Source organism: Falco biarmicus, chromosome 3 (genome assembly GCF_023638135.1).
Source record: "Falco biarmicus isolate bFalBia1 chromosome 3, bFalBia1.pri, whole genome shotgun sequence".
NCBI lineage: Eukaryota > Metazoa > Chordata > Aves > Falconiformes > Falconidae > Falco > Falco biarmicus.
In genome coordinates this window covers 36,640,333-36,660,415 of record NC_079290.1, presented here as the reverse complement: position 1 = coordinate 36,660,415, position 20,083 = coordinate 36,640,333, and the positions used below count along the sequence as shown (strand labels likewise).

The window sequence follows — 20,083 nt, the reverse complement described above, 5'->3', positions numbered from 1 at the left end:
TGGCTTGAATGGCTGGGCCAATTCCCCAGTCTTCAAAAACGGCCAAAGCAAAGCTGAAATACATAGAAATTGTTTTCCTTTCCCTTTTACCTATGCTTTTTTTGTCCTGTTTGGCCCACCTAATTTTCTCAGTTTCAGGTTAGCAGTGTGACCTGCTAACAGTCAGCATCCATCTGTGCTCCAGGCTTCAGCTTAGGAGAAAGCACTTAGCAAACACAACAGTGCTTTTCCTTCACAGCAAAAGAAAAAAAAATATTAGATTTTAGAATGGACAGAATTGTTCAAATTCAGGTTTGCTCCAAAAACAGGTTTTGTACTGTACTTTTAAAATTTCTATACCTAAGTTCTTGGTATTTCTTGCTAACTAGTTATGGGTGAAGCTGTTTCAATCCCCGTGCTATTTGACTCAAGAACCGTTACTGCCTGCTGAGCTCCCAAGCCTTACCTGTTGCAGCTGGAGCAGAGGAAGATGAGGAAGGTGAGGAACAAGAGTGTTGTCATGGCTGCCAAACTTCCCCACAGGATGACGTGGACCTGTCCACTGCCTAAGAAACCACCCTCTGGCCCCATGGTACTAGCGGGAGGTGGTGTCACTCGGGGCTGAAGAGGTTACTCCTTGGAGAGGGCTGGCATCTGTGCTGTGTGCACCTTCTGTTTCTGCAGAAAGAAAAACACCATTAAAAGTTAATATAAATTTTGAAGATAATGAATCTGACAGCTACAACTCTGGCAGGAGAGATTTTCACATCCAGATCTTACAAAAAAACAGTTTCATGTACAAGCCAGCCAGCCAAAGAGATTTTCAGCTACATTTCTGACAGTGACACAAAACAAACCTTGTCAAATATTAATGCAAGCTGTTACTCATCTACGGTCTCAACACAGATAAAAGGTAACAGTATCTCTGTACTTGTATTTTGAGGAAGAAGTTCATAAATCCACTTTGAGGGGCAGAGTAGTCTATTTTGCAGTGATATCTGTTAACTCCATTGAAAACTGAGCTTTCAAAACCAACTGCAACTTCGGCAAAGTTAACAAGCCAAACAGAGAGATGCAGCAGGTGCCTGCCTCCTTCCCTCTCAACCTTTCCTGCCTGCACGGGATTCAGTGCTTAAAGTACAGTGACAAATGAGCTTGGTAAGTCGTTGAAAGGAATGCCACAAAAACCTTTCTTGCAGCAGATCAGATCTAGTCTTATTTCTTAATGCTTTTTTTCTTAATAGTAAGCCTGGAGAGTAGTAATACTGAACTTTCTTGTTTTGCTTCTCCCCACCCAAGTCTAAGAAAACAACTAATAAGAAAAGGAGACAGAACAATTTTTAACAACTTGAATAAATGCAACTTTTGCTACAGCACAGCAGCCCCTGGAGACACATCCTGGGCAAATGGTATTTACGATATATAAGTTTTTGGTATACAGTATATTCTAAAATTTTATACATATTTTCAATTTAATACACTGTTAACATGGCAAAAATAAAAAAGAAGTCTTTCATTCTGCACTGCTGAAGACATCAATTTCTCCAAAATTTAGGAATAGGTTATGCAAAGTCTATTACAGGGTTTCAGTCAGACTTCAAGATTGATGAATGCTGAAATAGAATACAATGGCTAAGAAATGAGCAGTTGTCTATTGGGAATGAAAAAGTAGCACAAACATAAGACTGAATAACGTCTAAAACCACTAAGACTTACTTTAATTTCATGCACATATTTTCATATACATATTTTTATATATGAAATATGTATGTACATTTTTCTTTTTTTCAGCAGAAGCACACTTTGTAATAGCAAATTCTATTAGGTACTAGTGTCATATCTGTATCAAAACCCCACCGTATTACCATTTTGTTACTGAAATCTTATGAAAAAAAGGATTAATTTCCAGAAGAAGGCCATTCACATCAAAGGAAATCTGGTGAGTCAGCCGAAGAAACTTAACAAATAAGCTACGTGACTGGGCAGCTTTTACAAGTAGCAGTTCTGTTCCTACATAAAATGGGCTCATTGGTTTCTACCATGCAGGATCAGGCTTCTGGACACCTTCCAAGAAGAACAAATTCTTCCTAATTTATCCATGGTGGATAAAAGCTTTGTTTTTCTTTTAGGTATTAATGGCATTGCAATAACTTGAAATGGGAAGAAACGAACAAAAGATGGAAAAAGTTTCCGATCCTGTAAAGACAAACTTCAAAGTGTAGTTAAATATTTCTCGTTTGGCCAGCTTATAAGAAAGCCAGATAATCTGTAACTTCTCCAAACCCATAAATACACAGGATGGGAAGAGCAGTGTCGTACACCTTGCCAAAGCACATACATGTCTTAGTGGTAGCCTTGAGTACTGACACCAAAGAGCCAGCGCTCCTTGGGGATGACCACTGCTGAGCAATGTGCCTCTGTGGTTATCTTGGTAGAGCTTGAAAAATTAAACATGTAAAAGCAACAGATGGCCACTCTAAAGATGATGTATATTGCAGATGTGAATCTGATACAGCCCTGCCTCATCCCTATTTTAAAGCAAGACTGGGGTTATTTCTGCACCAAGTCACAGCCACATCACTGCCTGTGAAACGGTGAGACCTTAAGAGAAGTGGAATCAGATTTAGTCAGGAGAAAACTTGGTTTAATTCCTGCAAAGACCTGTCTGATGAGGTGCAGGGGCACCATGCACTGGGATGGATCCCTGTAGAAGTGATGGACTGCCCTAATTTAGAAAACACTACAAAGCGCACTGCACTGGCTGCTTAACTAGCTCCAAAGCTTTGTTAAGTGTTTTGAATAGAAAGTATTTTTCTTTCCAACTTTTATTTCTTGTTAATTTTCAAAGGCATTTTCTGCCCTGTTAAAGCTCATAAAAATTATTCCTGAAAGATTTTTTACCTTCTTTTTTCCTATCTTTTTGCCTTTTAAATATTGATTTTCATAGAATAGTCATAGAATCATTCAGGTTGGAAAACACCTTTGAAGTCCAACTGTTAACCCAGGACTGCCAAATCCATCACCAAACCATGTCCCTAAGCACCGCATCCACATGTTTTTTAATTACCTCCAGGGATGGTGATTCCACCAATTCCCTGGGTAGGCTGTTCCAATGCTTGACCAGTGAAGTGAAGAAATTTTTCCAAATATCCAATCTAAACCTCTCCTGGTGTAACTTGAGGCCTTTTCCTCTTGTCCTGTTGCTTGTTATCTGGGAGAAGAGACCAACCCCCACCTGCCTACAGCCTCCTTTCAGGTAGCTGTAGGGAGCGATAAATTCCCCCTGAGTCTCCTCTTCTCCAGACTAAACAACTTCAGGAATTTTCTTCCTTCCTTGGAAAAAAAACCCACCTTTTTTCAGCATTTTTGTTGTCTTCCTTAGTTTTCCCAAGAAATAAAAAGACAGACTGCAAATGAAAATGAAACCTTTTTTTCCTTCCCCCCCCCCCCCCTCCAAATAGTGGGAAAATAAAAATATAAGAAAAAGAATAGGGATTGCAAAATATTTTTCTTTTTTCTTAAAACAGAATCACATGTTTATTTGTTTTAAAGCAGATACAAAGTTGTCTTGAAAGATATAATTTAAATTATTTCTACTACTAAGTTCCTGATTTTATACGTACTCTGAAGAACAATACTACATGCCTCTCAGAAGACTAAGTAATGTACCAAAAGCTAACATGGAAGGAAAAGTTATTCTTCTATTCTACACATATATTCTTAAGGCTGCTGGCCTTTAAATAATGATAATATTTGAGCTAAGGAAAGCTAAGGATGCATGGGGAGCAGCTTCATGGAAAAGCTGCATCTTTGAAGACTTCAGTACAGAGTTAGGAAGTATTGGGACAAGCAGGAGCAGATGGAGTTGAGATTGAACTTACAAAGGAGTGAGATCAGAGGGAGAGAGATGAGGGAGACCTACATGTGAATGTCAGGAGTGAAGTGTAAGATTGAAGCTAGACATGAGATATCCTGCCAGGCAGAAGCCAAATGGCGTAAAGAGAATGACCAAGGACAGAAGATACATTTAATCTACAGCAAAAGAGCAAGAATTCACATACCAAAGCTGTGACTGTAAATTGAGGGACAGAGGTCAGAAAAGGTTGGAAAAGTACAGTGGCACTTGAACCAGGGGAGGCAACTGCTGGAGACACCAGTTACCTGTGCAGGCAGAACAGAGTAATAAATTGGAACAGACTGACGGCAGATGAAGCCCCACATGAAGGAAGCTGAGCAGGCAAGATGTGACCAGTGACTCTTAGCTCCTTGAACAGTGAGAGTTTGGCAAAAGTGCTAGAGGACCTGAAGGTGCTCAGCACACAGGACAATCAGAAATAAATATAATTATAATACAAAAAAAGCATTCCTACATTCACCCTCTGTGAACTCTTCTCATGAAGTGCCATCAGGGGGCTTACTCCTACTGTTTAATCACACAGTCACAGAATGGCCAGGGTTGGAAGGGACCTCTGGAGATCATCTAGTCCCACCCCCTGCTAAAGCAGGTTCCTCTAGAGCAGGCTGCACCTAGAGCATCCAGGTGGGTTTTGAATGTCTCCAGAGAAGGAGACTCCGCAGCCTCCCTGGGCAGCCTGTGCCAGTGCTACATCACCCTCCAAGTAAAGAAGTTCTTCCTCACATCCAGGTGGAGCTTCCTGAGTTGCAGTTTGTGCCTGTTGCCCCTTGTCCTGTCACTGGGTACCACTGAAAAGAGCCCGGCCCTGTCCTCTTGGCACTCACCCTTAAGATATCTGTAGACACTGACGATATCCCCTCCCAGCCTTCTCTTCTCCAGGCTGAACAGGCCCAGCTCTCTCAGCCTTTCCTCAGAAGGGAGATGCTCCAGTCCCCTCATCATCTTCATAACCCTCTACTGGACCCTCTCCAGCAGTTCCCTGTCCCTCCTGAACTGGGGAGCCCAGCACTGGACACAGCACTCCAGATGTGGCCTCACCAGGGCAGAGCAGAGGGGGGAGGATAATGCCTCCCAAACAAGGAGCTGAAATAGTAGTATTCACTCAGGCTGGTGCTATTAACACAGGAGAGCTTCTGAAATACGTGAGGCTGGGTGAGCACCCATCTGCTTCCCTGACCAGCCCTGGACAGAAACCTGGCAGAGAGATGCACTGAAAACAAAACCATCAGGACTCCTTCTGCTTCCACTTGGTGGATGCCTGGACACTAAAACGCCAAATATAATGGATTTTGGAGCAGCTTCAGAGGCTAGCTTTAAAGAGAAACTTATCTGCAATCATAACTATGGAACAACAAGCAGATAATTTCAAAAAGCTCTCAGACAGCTGAAAGCGTTAACTCCTGCTTGTACAATAAAAAGTGATATTGTGCTGCCCTCTGGTGAGTCTCCCCATGCGGGGACAGGGCTTTGCAGCTCTTGCGAGGGTGCTTCAGGGCTGAATGCAAACCCTGCTGCTAACGATGGAGCTTACACGGGGCCTTTCATCTGCTGGGCTTGAAAAAGTCCTGCCTCCACCGCGAAAGACTGCCAGACTTGAATCATTTAACCTTTAGAGAGACATTGCTGAGACAGAATAACAGTCAACTGAAGTTGGGGTTTTTTGGGGGGGTTTTTTTGTTTGTTTTTTTCCCCACGTGATTTATCTTGCAAGATGATTTCTTTCATTGTACCCTTCCCACAGAAATCTCCACACAAGTTGGTGGTGATGCTGAACTCTAAGGAAGAGTAGTAGAGACATGCTTGGAACACCTGGATAAGAAAACTGGTTATTTCATCTAAGGCAAAATGTAAATGACACTGCGTTCACATTTCAAAACCACAATCAGTTCAGAAAACTAATCCTTACACTGTACAGAATATAATATCTCCTTCTTGTGGGAATTTTCTCTTGCTTTTTAGACATCAATATTTGCCATAAGTGGAACGTATATGACAAATAATGCCTGTAGCTATTTCCTCAAAATTGCACTTAAGTGCCCAATTATGTTTGCGGTTTCAGAAAGACGGGTATTTCATCGCATGACCTGCACTTTCACGGTGAATAATGTGTTATTTTTCCTTGCAGCTGTTGCAGGGATAAAGCAGAGCTGAGGCAGTTCAGCCCGAGTTGGTGATGAGTGGAGTGTATAATGTGCAAGTGCAAATTTGTTGTCAAACAGAAGAATAAAAAACTGTATCTGGGGTGAAGCAGTTCTGGGCCCAAGATATAGGCTGCAATTTTAGGGAGCACATGGAGTGAACATTTTAACTCGTGGGGAAGCTGCTACAAAAGCTTGGACTGAGACCTGAACTCCTTTGAAGCCTAGGAACTGACAGATCCAGTGTGCTTCAGGTCTAGGATCTGACCTGGGTTTTCTGAGCAAAGGAGCTTGCGGTGAAGCGCGTATGGGGTGGACTTTGGAGAGGCGGACACCATGGCCTGGGGAGGCCTAGCAGAAGATGGCTGTGTCCCTCTCCCACCACCTTCCCCCTGCCTTCTGGGTTTACAGCCATTTCATTCATGTCCTGCTGCAAACCACACGTGGCCCATGCTTTCCAGAGGGGAAAGAGCAGGGGAAGCTGGCAGCTTCACCTCTCTGCGTTTCTTAATGAATTATAGATGGAGCCAAGGCAAGAGAAGAAATTGTTCTGACAACTGAGCGACTTTGAATGCGAGAAGCCAAATGTGACAGGACAGGAGAGATTCGGGGAGGGCTGCGGGATCGCGACTCCCTGTCCTGGGCTGTCAGGCTGGATTCGGCTAACAGGGGCATGCCAGGAGCTTCACGCACTCGCCTCTGCACCGAGCTTCGGTTACAGGGCTCCTTCCTGAGCTGCTTGGTCTCCTGCTGCTCTCTTCTCCTTCCCACCGCTTCTGCTCCCGGTGCCTTCGGTTACCTGCTGCTAAACCGCAAAAGCGATCAGTGAGTTCCCCCAGTTCGGAAGACCCCCTCCACCCCAACAATGCAGACCTGGGAGGGAGAGGGGACACTGGGGAAGAGGCTCGTAATTTTTAAATTAGATTTTTACTGCTCCGGTAGCAAGTCCCTGGAGAGCTGCATTAAACCAAGAAATGATGAAGTACAAGATAAGTGGAACCACAAACTGAGACAGGGGCTGAGAAGTATGAAACTAATGTCCTCTTGTCTACATCCAGCTGCAAGCACTGTCATTCAAACCCAAAACTAGAACAGAAACCCAGGCTACAACAAACAGGCAGCTGCAGAAACAGTCCTGCAGGTGCAAGTAAAACGCCTGGATGTAGATCCTTTTATCTTCTGTTCCTCCAAATTCTAAAAACAGACTTTCTCTATGAAGCTAGCATCCTACAGGAGACCTAATGAGGTCCTGTTACCTTATTCCCTCTCCAGAAAATTTCCTCTGCAACTTCAGACCCAGCTCAGGCATCAGTGGGTGCAGTGTATCTCCAAGTGCCCCAAGACTGAGAGCATCCCTTGTACGTAAAAATCTCAGGTCACCCTAAAGAAAGCACCCGAATGAAGCTAATCTATTAACACAAATCCTGCACCAACAAGAGTTCACATCAAACTACACGCTTGATTTAGAGAGGAGGGAGGACGTGGCAGATGTACTTTACTCAGTCTAGAGCTGTATCCATGCCAGGACTGTTCTCTGCGTGCATGCGAATACCATGTCGTTGGCAGGGAAATGCCATTTGTGCTCCTGATGTGAGCTTATAGGTGTAGCACTATGGTGAATTGGGTTAAAATGATCTTAAAGCACCCTTACTTCACCCAAACATCCCTTCTTTAAACCTCTTGATTTTAAATTGAAACTGTTTTCTGACCTTTTCTACCAGATGGCCTCACCATGCTTTAACGGCAGAGCAGCTGGAGGGCAGCTCCTGCGTGTCTCCTTTCTGTAGCTTGCCACCGCTGGTGGATTCCTGACAGCATAACCTCATATGGCATTAGACCCAAATTCTGTGACACCATCAGGGCTGCATTTGTCTCTGTGTGGGCAAAATACTTGGGCCACACTTTTCATAGGCTTCTCCTACTGCAGGTTCTGGTTTGAAGCCTGTCTGCAGAAGCTGGTGGGAGTTGTATTCTGAACATTAAGGTTACATCCATAGCAGTAAATTAAACATGTCGGGGATAACTGTGCTGTACTGCAGCCAGTGGTCATGGTACAGCCCAAGCCCATATTGCTAAACCTTCTTATAAACCACAGAATGGTGGTTGTATCCAAACTGTCTGCCAGGAGTGGTCCCTGACCAGAGCTAACTCCCGAGTTGTGATTGGGATTAGTTTGGGAAGGAGCCTTTTGACTGCAGCCAAAATTATGCTTTGGGCTGTTCTAACTTGGCAAAACCAGATTTTTCATATCTCAGACCGAGCATCTGATAACAGTGGGTCCTTTTGTCCTCGATCCCCCTGTGCTAGAGCTCCTTTCTCCTCTCTCAGTACTCCTCCACCACAGGACATGCCCAGCTTTCTACCCACTCCAGCTCCTCTCAGCAGCTCCTTTCTCTCTGCCAGTTGCCAGTTCCGTTTTCTGCCTCAGGCAATCACCTCTGTTTTAGGTGACAAAACTGTATTAAGCTATTAAAATAGCAACAAGCATGCATGAGCACTTAATAAAGTAAGTACAAAGATGTTGAAGTTTTATCAGAGAAAATTCAGATAATTTTCAGGCACTGCTGCATTAAAATAGATGATACTATGGAACAGCCTGAATACATAAATGTTATTCTTGCTTTAAATTGGTGTTAGGTGGAAAAGAACAATTGTAATTAAATGCCTCTGGAGACAACAGGCAACAGGACTGCTGTTTGGACTGAACAGCTTGGCAGAACCTCTCCCAACACCACAATGCCACTAGAATCAAGATTGTGAAGTTTCTCCAAATGCACTGTAAAAAAGTTGTAAGACCAATTCCTGTTACTATTTCTGCATTTGCTTTGCCTTGTTTTGGCTTCTAGCTGTTTATATGTAGATCCAGTACTGAACTACACAAACCCTCACACCAAGGTCACCTTTCTCATGCAGTACCTCCTGCATTTCACTTTTGGGGTTCCTGTACACTAAATCAGCACAAACCCTTTCCTACAACAGATTAAAGCTCTTCTGGTGCCATCGTGTTTTAAGCTGCTTCCGTGGCAGCACTTGTTTAATGAGAACAGTTAAAGACAGACATGCCATATTCTAAGCAGCGAAGAACTGCTGCAGGAGACCAGATGTGCAGATAATTAAGGCCTGGTCCTGGAAGTCTGATGCTGGAAAGAATTACTGACACGGACTGTGCTGCTGTTGCAGGCTGTCAGATGAGCCTTGCAGAGACTGTGCGTGCCATAAGCCTTCAAAACAGTTCATGTTTCTGCTTTGTGAAGCAGCAGAATAATGAGGTTCTGATCTAATTCCCCACTGTATCTACTTTTACAGAAATCATAGCTGGCTTATCAGAGGACGTGTGTGCTCTGTAATGCAAAAACAGATCTAAGACAAAACTGAACAGTCCCAAAACACTGGTCACTTTTAACCCCTTCTAAGTCTTAGCACCTCCTAAAGAGAAACCAAGTCTCTCTGAACCCATCCATCTGTGGCACTGCAGAAAACCTAAAAATGGCTTTTGCAACAGCAGATGCTCATCTACACCACAATCTGCATTCATATCCTATCAGCTCATTCATGCCTTGTCAGACCACATCACCTCCAGGTCAACATATTCAAAGCTGACCTGACTTCTCATTGCACACTTTCCTCTCTGTTCCTACCAGAATTTTAGCAATTCCATATAAGCCTGCATTGCATACTGCCTCTCCTCCTCAGAAAGACATTTGGGAAAGTAGGAAGAATAAGGGAAGCTGTATGAACAATTAAGCATGGGAATTCAAGTACTTGCTTCAAGGTGGCAGAATAGTTTCTATTAAAATGGTGAAGAATTTTAGAAAATAAGAGATGTCACTAGCAAGGTTTTCTAGCAGACTGCAAAACTGGATTTTCAAAGAAAGGCGAGCACAATTGTGTGTGAACATAATATCCCACTGAAACACAGTCTGCATGCTAGGCTTAAAACATATGCATCATCATGTCCCTAACCTGTCACATAGCTAGGACATTTATTCCCCACGTTCACTTTCTGTGTATAAACCCTGTGCTCACAAATCTCTGCCAAAGGTATCTTCCATTATAAATCAGGTCCTGAGCAAACAGGTTTATAAACTAATAACTTAAAGCTCTCTAATTCATCCCACAGTGAGTAAAAATGTTACCCCCCATTTCACCACCAGCAGTACAAAGCCCCCCAGCGCAAGCAGGGAAACGTGGAGCGCTGCGGACACAGCTTGCAAATGCAGAGCATCGGCTGGGCTTGGCCAGCTGCTGAGGAAGAAACCTATAATGAAGTCTCTGTGAAACAGCTCCTTAGGAACACCACCACATATTTTCCCCAGGCTTTAGCAGCCAAATAATGACTGTCTCAAATGTGACAGCAGAAAAGCTTATCTGATGAGTGACCATGCCAAAGACTACAACTTAATTGTAGCATATTGTGCTCTTTCCCACACCCCCACAATATCCCATATTGCTTTCTGGCTGCAGTGAGGTAATTAGACCACAATTACTGCATACTTTAGAGCATATAGAAATGAAAGCTGTCTTTGTGAAGTGTTTTTCAGCTCTGGCACAACTACTCCTGATAGCTTTGCTTTTCCTGGAACTAGATGCTATTACATATTAAACACAGCCTGTTTATAATTGCTGTTTATGTAATTCTACCATACCAAGTGCCCTTTCAGTCTTTGCAAGTGCAACAACATTTTGAGCAACCCTTTTGCAAACTCAGGTAATAATAACAGAATTAAAGAAATCCCCCCTAGCCTGGGAGGTGGGCACACACAGAGATTGTCTCTTATCTGACCTAAAAGACCTCTAAAATCTGCGGCAATCGTACTTGTTCTCAAACTGGTGTATGAATCAGGCCCATGAAACACAACAGATAGATAATACTTTCCCAGAGCCTACTTCCAGTTTCCAAAAGACCCTGAACTTACAAAAGTACAGAAGATTGCAAAATACGCAGCAGCAAAACACAATGTTCTGATTGTCCCCAAAGAAATGCTGCTGAAGAAGTGGGACTTTTTTTTATTTAAAAAAAAAAAAGAATCCAAGACTCCTACTTACAGTGGGATTCAACTTCTACATGTTTACATCTCTAAAAACAGGCTTCTATTCACCCAGATGCTGTCTATGGGATCCCACCTGAGAGATCTCATTACAGGAGAAGGCTAAATGACTTCCACTAATATTTAACTTATAGATTGCTAAAATTTTAGCACTTCCAGTGAGATTAATGCTACCTAAAGTGAGAATTTTTAAAAATGCCTTGTATCCAACTGTTACGACATTAGAGCCTTTTAATGTGCCTTGAGTGAGATCCCGCCCCCCCCCCCCAAATGAAGCACACCTAAATCATTCTAATTTCGAAAAATCTAAGCAGAATAATTTTAAATATAAAAATCCCAGATTACTGAGTGTTGACGCTAGTATAGAATGTATAGACATGAAAGCCTGGAAGACAGGAGTGTTCCAGGGAAGCTAAGTGATGGTCCTTGGAGGCTGAGCACAAATTACATCAGAAGGGCCTGTTATATTTAAGATTAAATAATCTTGAAGCAAAAGGAATTAGTGAGAATTGAGCTGTATAATATCCCACAGCAAGAGAGGCAGCAGTCAGTCATTTAATTTGGTGACAGACCAATTTTAAGAAAACAGTGTTCACCTTATGATGTGTAAAAGTGAGGAGCTATTTCAAGCTCAAATTTGTTGTTACTCTAATTGATTCAATACAGTGATTTTTGCCTTTTTAGCATTTCTGTTTCATCAGGAATGTCAGCTTTTCTTAAATATTTGGTTCATATATGCAGAACCTTCTTCACTGATGGAGATGGTCCCTGTCCTGAAGAGTTCACATTTTACCTAGGTAAGACCAAGGCAGCACATGAGAGAATCCCTGTATAACTAACTTCCCTGTCATGAAAAAAATGTCCGAGACAAAGAAGGATTTGGCAGTTTTTGAAGAGCCCTTTGGCAGAGATGAGAACTGATCCCTTATACCTCGTGTCCCCAGCCAGTGCCACATCTACATGATCTTCCTTTTCTCCTTTGAGTTGGAGACACAGCCATGTGATTCTTGGGAGAAGGAGCTGCCTTAACTTCAGCCATCTAAAAATAACCAAAACTTGCTGCCTGTATGCTCCAAATGGTCAGTAAAGACTATCTTCTGCCTGTGGAGAGAGGAGTACCTTCATGGGTAGAGGAGACCAGGTATGACCTTTACAGCTGGTCATATGTAGACTTCTCTTATAGACCAATGAACTTTCAGACACCTAGAATTAGGAAAAGGAGATACCTATAAATCACAGACAAAACCAGCGGAGGTTAACGTGTGGTGACCTACTGGAAAAGGTCTTCAGATGCGCCCCTTTGAGCTGGCTTCCTTGGCTGATGCATCAGAACAGAAAATGTAGCTGAGCCTTCGCGCAGTGGGCACAGCACTGGCACACCAGGTCTTTTCACGGCCCCACACTGTTGCCCCGTTTCATTCATGCAATTTCTCTCCAAGACTAGCACAATGATGTCATTCTGTTCTTTCAACTGGAAGCAGAGCTGAGGCAAATGAAACCACCACTTGCTTGTGACAGTCCAGCAGACCCTGTGGCTTCACCTCCCCACTGAGCGCAGGCACTGTCCTGCCTGCCAGCTGGAGCAGCGTGGGGTAGCGAGGCAAAATAAACCCAGCTGTGTTTCCTGCCCCCACACCAACGTCCAGGCATGTGGTGCATTTTATCTGCATGCTTTCCCGCTGTGGAAAAGGAAATATAAAAACTCTGGGCTTGATCCCGATGGACTGAGGTAGCAGAAGCTAATCATGGATCCTGTGGGAACGGTCTATGAGCTGGTTTGCCCCCACGCACACCCAAACCCCTCACTCCCTCATCATGGCACACAGCAAATACAATTATAAGATCTAATGAACTGCAACTAATGTAATTCTGAAAGTCTTCACAGCTAATGAAAACCAGGTCTTCCCCTTCTGGATCTAATTGAGATGTTTGGTTCATACGCTGTGGAAAAGAAATCCTCCACAAAGCTATGTATGAATACTGCATTTACATATCCAGCGAATGCACTTGCCTGTCACGGCTTTGGGGTCTTTCTCCTGACTGCTGGATGTTTAGGAAACTATCTGTAAGGGAAACGGACTTGACAAAATACTTTCTCACACTGTTTCAAGGGATATCTCCAGTCTGAATGTCATCTACTAACTACCTCTTTGCAGTGTGAACTTGGTATAAACGGAACATTTCCTCAGCGTGAATAAATCAGGACCCCTAATAAAAACACACCCCTCTTGCACCCGAGCAAGAATCAGTAGACAGAATTTGGTCTATAGCTTGTAAACTTGAATCTGATGAATAACAAATGACTCAAAAAAATTCCTTTTTTCCCTTTCCTCCAGTCTGTTCTTCTTGCTGCCTGTTGGCATCAGTTTTTCTGCAATTTAAGCCTCACTAACGCTGTAAGACTTCCCTTGCCTCTGTGCTTTCCCACGTTACTATCATTAGTGTTATTTTTAGCAGGAAGCACTACAATATGGGTAGCACTGCAGAGAGAAGGATAAATACATCATGCCTCCTGCAAACAGTTTTGCTACTGCTTTTGAGTTATGAACAGCCAGAGCATGATGACAGAGAAGCAACTGCTGGTAGGCAGGACAAGCAAAGCATCACATCATCTCACGCAATCAATAACCAGCCTGGCTTTTCTTCTCCCAGGTTTGGGTTTTGTGCTGACCCACATCATTACTTTTTCCCCACAGAACCTGGTCTTGTTAAGGTTTTGAAGAAAAGTAAGACTGGAGTTTGATGAAAACCCATACTGGATACAGGATAACTGTTCTTCAGGGACAGGAGAGACAGTCAAGACAGACCAGGTAAGAAGAAGAACAGTCTTAAACTGGTGATGGATGATGGGAAGAGCAGACAGCGAGCTCGAAGCCTTTGTATGGCTGGCCAGTACTAAGCACGTCTTTCACACAGCAGCTAAGAAGAGTCCTTCAGCTCTGCAGATGTGCCCACAGCAGGCACATGCACACGCACACGCAGACACACATGCACCAGAGATCCGTGCCCACGTCCATGTGCACACATACCACAAAAGCAGCTCTTGCCATCACTCTTGCGTGGCCAGGAAGCCTCCACCTCTGTCATCTTGCCTCCTTCTGCCACCCACCCCTGCCACCCACGACCTGCCGTCAGTTCTCCACCCACCTCGGGGCTTTGTGCTTCCAGCAGGGCACCGCCACCCTTGCCATCAGCCCAGAGTTTCTCACCCTGAGAAATGTTTTTGTTTTAGCACCTCTTCCCCTGTGAATTATTTTTCTGTACACCAATCAAACGTACTCACACAAACTCCTTATAAAATCACCAGTACTGATATCATCACCTATTGATCACTTTGGTCATGGCCTATTAATATTAGGGTGCCCAAGTGGTGCGAAAAGGTAGGGCATGTCAGAAATACAAAGAGCAGATGACAAGAAATACATGACAACACTCTCTCAGAAAGAGAATGAAATGATAGGAATTAATAGGACTGCTTACCTAAAATGTGATAAATAACATTAAGTAACATACAAGACACAAATATATATGTGATAATGAGAAGTCAGCTCAAGCACACATTCAGCTACAATACACCCCCCACACCCCAGCAATTTCAACAGCTACTTACCTTTTACAATTTACCATTACATCACTGCTATAATGCCCTGTTCAGGTCTGATTTTCCTTCACCAAACGCTCTGGATTTCATCTGTTTTATCTGTACCCTTTGAGAAATTTGATGTGCTGATGCTTGCTGTAATATCCTCCTGAACGTGGCTCATTTTAAAGGATAACCTAACACTATATGGTAAACAAACCTTTTTTTAACCTTTTCAGTCACTTGGGGAGACAGTTCTATTGTAAAGCAATCAGATTCTGCAGAAGGAAACAGACCTCAAAGAAACCATTCACAAATCGAGAGGGTGACCCATTAGTTATTGAAAGCTGAAACACACGTTAATTTGATGGCAACAACAGTAAATTAATTTTTCCTTTTGTTGAAAGATTTTCTCAACTAGGATGAACAGCTGGCTAACTGCCTGAAGAGCAGAGGTCATCCAGATCTGCATTTACTTAGACACAACATCAAACTGATGCACTACTTTCAGAAAAACAACCATGCTATCCTTTTAGAGGGTCTTTTCTGAAATTACAGCTGACTTGTAACACATGACTGTAGACCTTAATTTTGGGGCAGCGGCTAAACTACTTGCTTTGCTATGTATTTCTGTGAGTTATTCAGTGAACAGAATAAATGGAAGACTGAGTTTGTTGGAAGAAAGCAAAACCAACAGAAATACTCATCACTCTTTTCACTTTGGTTTCACAAGTCAAAAAATAGCAGAAGGGAGCTAACAGATTATTATGTGGGAATGAATGAGAACCAGATCCGTGAGGTAAAATTTATTCTTAGAAAATCCCTCATTTTGAAATAGTTGCGCACAGGCATGCACTGACCCAAATAGATCATGGTTCCTATCGTTCCTAGTGCATGCAAACAGATAAGATGCTGACATGCACCAAAAAGGTTTGGGGCAAAAAAGCTAGCAAAATGTGCATGGAAACTGCCAAAAAGAAGAAAAAGTACATCCCCTGGTACACAACTGCTAATAGGCAAAGGCAGCACTGCTGGTGAATGCAGGTGAAGCAAAGGTAAGGAAAAGGCAAAATGATGATGGAAAATTCTAAGGTCAGCCCAAACAGATGAAGAAAACAAGCCAGTTACCACAGAGTACCTACTGCTGTCTCGGAAGAACAGTCATTTGACAGTCATTGACACCCAGCTTATTCCTCTGTGCTGGTGCTGCCCAGCAATCAAGCCTCAGGTTCACTGATTTCCCCCGGTGCAGCTTCTGACTTGGCTTAACTGCCCATGTTGCCAATCTGTGGCTCTGCAGCTGAGGCTGGAGGATTGGGACACCATGGGTCAAATCCACAGTGCTTCTCATCAGCTGAGTTACGGAGCACAGCAGAGCAGCAACATTGGCAGCAGCTACAGTTTTCTCTCCTGTCTTCCTCCTCTCAGCCCTTCCCTAGTTTTTTCATTTCCTGTCAACAAAGTCCCAGGCAGCACTGCAGGCTCAGTGAAACACCACATGTGTGACATGATGGGGTGAAGTCAGCCATCCTTGACGAGATGCATGAGACACCCAAGTGTGCCTATGTGTGAACGACGTGTACGAACCTCCTGCACTCCCAGGGACTACCAGGCAATGGAGCCTCACAAGGGATGCAACTGACCAGCCCACGTGGATGCCATCAGTTGCCTAAACACTGGCAGCTAGGACCACTTGAGTTGTCTGAGGACATCCAAGCTATCTGGGTGTCTATGCAGTTGTCCACTGAGATGGACAACTTGATGCAGGAACTGCAGGCGATTTGTGCCCTCTGGAGTGGCAGCTGGAGGCCAAGGGGCACAGCCTATGCCATTTAAAACAGTATTCAATACCCTTTCTTAAGGTAGATGCAACCCGCGTCTGGATGTGGTTGGCAGACATGGCACAGGACCTACAGAAAACTCTCATGCTTCTCAGATAGCTATTAGAGACTACAAAAAATGTCCCAGATGTTCCAGGGCATCTCAAATGGCACCAGCTGCTTCTGCGTGGGCACCTGAAGGTGACCCCGATCGCCACTGACTACAACACAGCCTGACGGTGCCTTGCAGGTACTTGCTTCAATTTAGGAGTTTTCATTTGCACTTGAATCTCATACCAGTAACATCATGTTTAATTGTTACGCAGATACAAGCATCTTTCTCTACATTAATTTCTTACACAAGGCTGAATGTTCTTAGCGCTAAATCCTTCTCAGAAAGCTGTAAAGATTTATGCAGGGATGAAACATTTTAGTCTAATATCAGAACACTTTTCTCCAAGTAGAACAACGCCAGAGCATCACACTCCTTCCAGCTGGAAGGACAAAAGATGAATGTCCGGATTTTCAGAAACATTCACTACCCCAGACCCCATAATGTTTGATTATCTGATGGTGCCTAGAACTGTGGGTAAAGAAGAAGCAAGTAAACCCACATGAAACTAGTAATTGTATGAATATTTAAGACCCCTCTACTGGAGCATCAATGTGTGGACTCATATCAACATGGTGCTAAACATCCCTATGCGGCTACAGAATGCATGTGTAAGCATAGGATTAGCAAACAACTGTCGAAAGACCCATATTCTGAAGAAAAAAAAAAGTTCTTCTAAAGTGCTCATTTCCCTGTAATTCTTCCTCATTGCAATTTTATGTTACTGCAAACAGATAGGTATGCAGGGAACTGCTGGCCTAATTCTGTTCCCAGTTCCTCTCATATCGTAACTGCAGGCAGAACCTTGTCTCCTCTGTGGAATTATGTGCAACTCTAGTTTCTTTTTATTTACTGCAACATTAACATACACATATACACATTAAAACAATAAACCTGCATTACAGGCAACTATTTGCCCAACAAATTTACATGAAAGTAGAGCAAATAATAAATTAAATAATAAAATAATTTTTAAAAAATCCAGTTAAAGAGACCAGCAACATTTATAAAGCTACAAGAAGAAATCAGAGACATTAAGAAAAATACAAAAGTATTCTTGTTGCCATCAAAATTCCAGGAATTTCAAAATTTGTCAGTCATGGACTTCTTTTGTAGGCTATTCTTGCTTTAACACTGGTGTGCTGCTATGAAAAAAACAGCTAAGTGTCCTGCAGTTAGTGCAAAACGTTAATTACTATTTTTTGAAAGTAAGTTGAAACTTAAATGTCAGCCTTCAGTGTAAATCTGCTGAGACTGAGTCTCTTCCCAGAGTAAATCTATTACACTTCAGTAAACAGATGGGATATAAATAAAGTAGGAGCTCTGCAGAGTTTAAAACAGTAATTGTCACTGTATTAACAGGCTTATGGCAATGTTACTTAGAAGTATTTGTTCTAAAGTCTCAGCAGGCTCGTCCTGATGCCTGTTGTGTAAAACCATCTGCTGAACAGACAGAATCGATCTCTAAGTGTGTCCTGCTCGGTTTGTAAATTTACCTACTGTGACTAAGTACATAACTCATTATTAAAAACAGTCAGACTGGTCTTTCCTGAGGGTAAACTAGTGTTTCTCATCATCTTTATAAAACCTACACAACAAGAGATAAGGAATAGGTAAGTCATTTAAGTAAGAGCCATTATTTGAAAGACTTTCTCCTGTGGCCTGAATCAACATGCAAACGTGGACTCCCAATCATCTTCACAAGGTAATTATAATTCATAATTGGCACTTCTAAAGCGTTTTCACAGAGCTCTGCAAATATTGACTAATTAGCCATACCAGAATCCTGTGGGGTAGGTGAGCAGGTACACTAACTCCCTTTCATATCTCAGCAAATTGCTGGGGAAAAAAAATCCCCAATCCTTGCCTGCCCAAGGGGCTGAGAAGGTGGTGATGGGGGTTCCAGCCCCTTGCCCCCCGCCTAGCCCGTGTTGCTCCCACCACTGATGTGTTACCCACTCCAGAGAGGGGATGTCATGAGCTGTATGTTAGCAGAGCTCTGGAAATAGTGGCCAAACCTCAGTTTGTTATCCAAAGTCCCATTAAACAAAAGGTCTAGATATACAAATGCCAAAATAAAGCCTGAGGATTTGATATAAGTATATGCAGTATTTACATGAGGATGGTAGCCTCTTCTGCTGAGGAGCACGCAAACAATGATGTACTTCACAATTATGGTTTACTCCCAGAAACAAAATATTACACAGGTACTTGTAACTAAATAGTAGAAAAAGAGCTCTTGTATGGAGTTAAGACACTCCTTTACTTAAAATTCAGTTAAATCTTCTCATCCACTGTGTACCCAAAATGAAGGGTGAAGAAAGTGTGGAAGTCCTGTTAGAGCCTCCAAGAGGCTCTACTTTCATCATGTAGTAAAAAAACCACAAGGCAAGCAATATCATTAAACTAGAAGAAGGGTCTAAATATGGAGTGAAGATCCTTGGAGGCCACAGCATCTAGAAAATCAAATAAGCCACTGTACATATTCTCCATTAAATACAGATCTTCAATTAAATTGCCCTTAGGATAGCAATGATTAGTCACTGGTGTCTCAGATTTTCTGCTTTAAACCAGCAAAGACAAATGATGGCTTTATTGCAGAGGTTGTTATTTATCACCACATTGGGGGGGGGGGGGGGGGGGGGGGGCAAACAGGTCTTTTCCAAACAAATTGTATTATCACAAGCTTACAACATACACAATATGCACAGTATGAACCATTTTTATTTGGTGTAATCCTGCTTTGTCTATTGAAGACATTGGTTGTATGCTGTGTCTAATTTCAGCTACAATCTCTTTAGGGCAAAGATTGTGTCCCTGTGGTTTTGTAAAGCCTCACTCAGAGTTATAATGACATATAAATTAAATAAATAAGGAGAAATCATGAACTGTGGGAATTTATTCTACGTTTACCAGGAATTCACAAGTGAGGATTTATGCATTTTTAAAATGGATTTTATTAAGATAGTATCTTCCAAGATTTGTTTCTCTCCTGTTTTTTAGAAATTGGGAGAGACCTTTTAATTTAACTGCAGCAACTATCTAACTAAAAATAATAACAGGAAAAATCCAGTTAACGTGGTGACTAAATCCAGGGTTATTCCACTCCGAAGCTCATTCTTCAGCCTGGTTCATGCTTAACTGCTTCCGAGACAAGCAGTTTTCCATTCCTAGCAAAAAGCATTAACATGATGGTATTTTAACTAGTGCATTAGTTATCTACTCTGAGCAAGGCTAGACAAAACAAATAGTAGGAACAGAGCAGAACTGGTTGCTCTAGCGAGCAAATTTCATAAAAAAAAATCCCAAACCATACAGATTAGTTGGCTTGGGCTGCAATACGATCAAACCACAAAAAAGGGCTCCAGAAGGGCTCCAAACCTCAGAAAGTGTGGTGAATCATGAAACAGCCCAACAAAAATGAATGTTTTATAAATTTAGCTCTCCTGGTCACTCGTCCCTCATGAGTCCCCTACATGTTGGAGCTGGG

The 20,083-nt window shown here is 42.7% G+C and overlaps 1 protein-coding gene across 13 annotated transcripts in view; it reads right to left on the bottom strand.

Moving 5' to 3' along the window:
* Positions 1 to 20,083, bottom strand: part of PAG1 (phosphoprotein membrane anchor with glycosphingolipid microdomains 1) — a 116,198-nt gene that overhangs the window by 21,815 nt on the left and 74,300 nt on the right. For 10 of the 13 annotated variants that reach the window (XM_056331723.1, XM_056331720.1, XM_056331722.1 and 7 more), the window contains one exon: positions 446 to 657. In XM_056331723.1, the coding sequence (XP_056187698.1) occupies positions 446 to 570 (125 nt within the window). In that variant the 5' untranslated portion in view covers positions 571 to 657. Of the gene's footprint in view, positions 1 to 445; positions 658 to 20,083 lie in introns of those variants that run through there. The other 3 variants (XM_056331724.1, XM_056331725.1, XM_056331726.1) reach the window with 1 other exon arrangement.